Here is a 4,954-nt window from a genome sequence, read left to right as displayed (position 1 = left end):
AAGTGCAGATCGTCAGGAAGCCTTTTGAATGACAATTTAAAATGGACTTTCAAAGCAGGTTCCTTGTTTTTCTAGTGTGGGGATGGCCTGGCCATCAGCAATGTCCATGGCAGCACCAGCCTCAGAGCTCTGAGATGTGTGGCTGTGAACAGAGTAAGGAGGTTCTAGCCTCCCACTGGCCTCTATAAAGAGGCCAAAGCAGACAGGCTCCGGTTGTCGTCCCCCCCCCCCGCCAAGCTGTGACCAGACAAGTAAAGCATATTCTCATCCCTGGCCGTTTTCTTCTCAAAGAAAGCAAAAGGCCCTTTTCAATTCAAAGCTAAAAATCAGGATGAAATCTTAGAAAAATAACCCAGTACCTTTCACCTGAGTGAGAAATAGGTTTGTACAGGCTTTCAGGTCTAAGTAGAATACCTCCCAGGCCTCCCCAGAGGGGGTGTCACCTCCCATCAGGGAAAATGAAACTCCCTCCTCGCCCAGGTGCCTGCCCCCCACCCTTTGGCCCTGGCTGTCCTCCAGAGCCTGCACTGGTGGGTCCTGCTTCCTCGGGGCAGCCCCAATGCCAGCTTGTGTGACAGGAGCTGCAAGTGGACAGAGCACACTACACCCGCTGACTCTCCTGAAGGGACATGTCGCTGGATCTGGGCCACACGCCTGTCACTTCTTGAGTTACTTCTGTGAATCAGATTGAGAGCTCCTTGAGAGAACAACTTCATGTATATTCTGCTACAGGGCCCGGCCAGCCTAGAACCTTCCAAGTTCACTGAATTTGGAAGGATGCGTTCTTGGAGACAAACTATACTTGACACCAAAATGTAAAGCCACCTGCCAATGGGACAAGTATGACCAACACCAATACAGCCAATTGCACTACCTTGTCTTGACTACTTCTTACTTTTAAAGGATCCATGTCTATAAAAAAGTAGGTAACTAAGTAAATGGCCCACGGCTGACATCCTACTTTAATTCCATGAAATATTCAACAAGGAAAATGCTTTGTAAACGATCGAGTGCCATTGCTACAATGCAGACACTAGTAATATCCCTACTCTGTGGAGCCTGGAAGAGATGTCTTAACACCTTTCTAAGCACAGTTCCCTCCACCCCCAGGTGGGGACAACAGCCCCTCCCTCCCCAACCAGGATTCCCTCTGTAAGTTATGTGCTGTGAAGGTCACTGCTTTAGGGATACTCTAACTCGCATGCCATTAAGGGGGTGAAAAAAAAAAGCTGCATCATTTAATTGCTATTTATTTTCATAAACATGAGGTATTTCAAAGTGCTATAAGATGCAGCACTAAATATATACATTTTGAAAGAAATTAAACACAGAACTTTGCATTTACCCAGTTCTATGCACCAAACATGAACAAATACATTAACAGGAAGAAACAGGCTAGGAAAAAGGCATATATATATAGTAAATTTCTTTACAAAAGTTTTCTTAGTTCAAAAAGTGATAAAGTAATATCTACTCAAAACTTTCACAACTCATTTTCATACGAAAATATAAGTATCAAATTTAGTTATGTATCAGCATCATACTAAAGTATACAGGCAGTGTAAGAATTAGTACAGTACATAACAGAGATTAACAATATATTTGTATACAAAACATGCTCCTCAAACATTGAGGTATTACAGTACTTAGGTATGAACTTCCAGTCTAATACTGGCCACAAAAGCCACCTCTCATTACCCGGACGCATACAAAAGGCGGGTGTGTCAGTGGTATTTACAGAAGTGTCCTCGGGGGTCTCAATGGCAAACCCCTCCCGTGGCATCGGCTGGAACGAACGTAAGCACCATTTTAAAAGGAATGACATTCTGATGTTTGGAGACTTGCAACAAGGTGACTTCAACAGCCCGAGAGGCTCCCAACTGTCACGCACTCCCACGGCTGTCTTGGAGGCGACGCAGAGGAAACGTCAAGGGCCGCACAGCATCCCATCACCCAGGCCCTCTCTCCCAGGTCCTGGCAGAACCAACCCCACATGTCCTGCTCCCCACCCAGATCCAAACGCGACGGGGGGGAGGGGACCGATTTGAAAGTAAACCAACATTCTTAATGTCAACACAATGTAAAAAACAAAAAACAACAAAAACAAAAATCAAAATGTGCAAAGTGGCAGTGACTGTCCAGGTTGGAGAACCGTTTAGCAAGTCCGAGCGTGTTCGATCTTCTTGAGCAGCTGCTGCTGCCGGGCCTGCAGCTTCTCCTTCTCCAGCAGCAGCTGGTGCTCCTCGGCCTGCAGGGAGTGGACGTACTCGGTGGCCTTTTTCAAAATGACCACCTTGGCGGCCTTCTCGTTCTTCACCAGCTCTGGCACGTGGTCCCTGAGCGTGAGGAAGCTGGACCGCAGGTCGTTGCGGCGCTGGCGCTCCAAGATGTTGTGGTTCCGGCGGCGCTCGCTGTCCTCCGAGTCGGAGTTGCGGGGGCTCAAGCTCTTGGCCTTCGGGGGGATGACGCTCTTGAGGGGCCGGGGAGACGCTTCGCTCTTCATCTTCTTCTGGGGCGGCGCCTCCTCGCTCTCCACGAAGGGCGGGGGCGCGGCGTAGTTGTGCGGCTGGTGGATGGGGACGCAGCGCTTGAGGATCAGGTCCCCCGGCTGGGCTCTCCCCGGGCCCAGGGCCGCGCTCTTGGGGCGCACGGTGATGGTGAAGGTGGTGACGGCCTTGCTGTTGGCGGAGGACCGCCGCTTCTCCACGGTCACCACGTCGATTTCCTCCTCTTCGTCTTCCTCTTCGTCATCTTCGTCATCTTCAAGAACAAGATGGGAGTTATTCTCAGAGTGAGACACAAGAACCTTTCTCTCCCTCTGTACCGCCTCTTCCAGGCCCTGGCGCATTTTGCTATTATTATGGTTCCATCAACAGAGATGGGAAGAGAAATGTACTTTAGATCTTTTCAATTAATGTACTTTAGATCTTTTCCTTCCCCAATATTCCTAGCAGTTTCGGCTTCCAGACTCAAGCAGGTGGCAGGCATAGAAAGAACCTGGATTTTGGAGTGAGACAGAATCCTGGCTCCATCACACACTAGTTGTGTGATCCTGGGCAAGTCACTAAACCTTTGCAAGCCTTAGTTTGCTATTAAATGGGACCAAAACCACAAGGTTCTTGAGATGGACCTGTAATATGTAGAGAGCTGGCCTGGTACACAGATGCTCAGTAAATGGTAGCTTTTAACGCCATTGCCAGTCTACCCCCTACACTTATTCATATTTCCATCTCGACATTTAAGAATTGAGACTCCTCATTTAGCAATTCTACACTTGGTTGCGTTTGATTTTAGGCCCTTAAACAAACTTACAGAACAATTTAATGAAGCCCTGTTTTCATCTAGCAGACATCCCGTCTTCACTAGCGAGTCCTAATCCACAGGCGCTCTAAACCCAAACATGGGAGCACCTCTGCTCCGTGGCCAGTAACAACGGCAGCAGCAAAGGCCAGCAGCAAAGGCGTGTAACATCATCCCCCCCGCCCTCCTCATTTACTACGTGCCGGGATAGAAAATTATTGTTTAAAAATGCAAGCATGAAAAACCAAAACACTGCTGCTGCTTGATCTGAAGGGGACCGGAAAGCTCAACAATTGTAGGATTTGTTCTGAAGCCGAAATGTGAGGCTGCTGCAGCCTGTGGGTCCCTTTAAGCCCATGTTTTGGTTTTCTGCCAAGAAGACAGCTGTTGGAAGGAAGTGCTTCCTCACCGAGAGCTGTCAAGGCACAGACATTAAAGGGACAGACCAGCTTCAAACTGGAGGCTTATCACCAAGTTTCCTTCCAGGAGCCTCAGAGGAATCCGTCCTCGGCCCAGGAGGAAATTTAGGCCTTTAATCCGCCTGCATTCTGAAAACACTGGGCTTCGAGATTCCAGGAACACAAGCTCCCAGCCCCCAAAACAAGGGCTGTTTTGAGTATTTGGGGAAGAGTTCTTTCTTTACCTCCAAGGGCCCCAGGCAGTCTTCCTTTTAACCCTACCCTCCAAGACCGAGGCACACAATAGAACTTATCAATGAGTGCTTCTAGGGCGTGTGAGTTCCTGGAGGGCCAGCCCAGTGCCCGCCCTCACCTCGAAGGACACCGGGTTACAAAACCCAACTCGGATCAGAAATTAGTCCTGGAAATTCTGGCTCGGAGACAAAACTGGACCCAGTCTCACTGCGGCCGTGAAGAAGCGGCCCCTTGGGAATGTACACAACCTCTGCTGGACTTGCCGCCAGCTGCTGGAGGGAGGCAGGGGTGGTCCCTTCACCCCCAGCCATTCAGAGCCTCCGCCTCCCTGGGATATCGCCGCCTGCTGGCCACCTACCAGGAGCAAGTAGCCCACCACCCACAAAGGGAGGGAGAGAAGAGCACCCAGGTTTAAAAAATAAGTAAATTTGCTACTAGCCATCTGCGCAATCTCCCTCTAACTTTCTGTGCCTGCACAGGACTTTGCACAATGCCTGTGTCTTCTCGGGGTGTCTTCCCACCCCTGACCTGGGTCAAATCCCTCTCCCCCGCCCCAGGGCTAACGGGTTTCTGCCCAAGCAATGCAGCCAGCGGCCCCGTTACCTCCTACCCACTTTTTACCGATTTTATGCTGCAGAGAAGTGGGCAACTAGACCGGATGAGGGCCATTGATGGAGTCGGGCCCCCAGAGGGTAGAAGGAACTTTCAATGAAGGTGACACTTTGGATAACACCCTCTTAGCAACTCTCACTCAACCTCTCCTCCTAATCCTGGGGGTCCGTTTGACAAAAAAACAACCCTCAGCCTTCATCACTACTTCCAAAACGCTCCCCATCAAAGCCTAAACCCAGCACAGTGACAAAGGGCGCGCACCCCCACGCCTGCACCCCAGGAAGGCAGCCGACCCCTGCGTGGTCTTTACCTGAGTCGCTCAGCGTGTCCTCGCCGGAGGTGCTGAGAGCCTTGTGGTCACCGCCCCCGGCTGGGCGGACGCCGGTGCG

The 4,954-nt window shown here is 50.4% G+C and overlaps 1 protein-coding gene across 1 annotated transcript in view; it reads right to left on the bottom strand.

Moving 5' to 3' along the window:
• Positions 1–1,277: 1,277 nt before the first annotated feature.
• Positions 1,278–4,954, bottom strand: part of MYCN (v-myc avian myelocytomatosis viral oncogene neuroblastoma derived homolog) — a 5,280-nt gene continuing 1,603 nt past the window's right edge. The window contains exons 3-4 of the mRNA XM_005884083.2: positions 4,876–4,952; positions 1,278–2,760 (exon numbers count right to left, since the gene is read on the bottom strand). Coding sequence (XP_005884145.2) covers positions 2,156–2,760; positions 4,876–4,952 — 682 coding nt within the window. The 3' untranslated portion in view covers positions 1,278–2,155. The remainder of the gene's footprint in view (positions 2,761–4,875; positions 4,953–4,954) is intronic.

This window comes from Myotis brandtii, unplaced genomic scaffold (genome assembly GCF_000412655.1).
Source record: "Myotis brandtii unplaced genomic scaffold, ASM41265v1 scaffold813, whole genome shotgun sequence".
In the NCBI taxonomy this organism is placed as follows: domain Eukaryota; kingdom Metazoa; phylum Chordata; class Mammalia; order Chiroptera; family Vespertilionidae; genus Myotis; species Myotis brandtii.
Note: the sequence above shows the minus strand (reverse complement) of the source record. Positions and strands in the feature narration are given on the sequence as shown.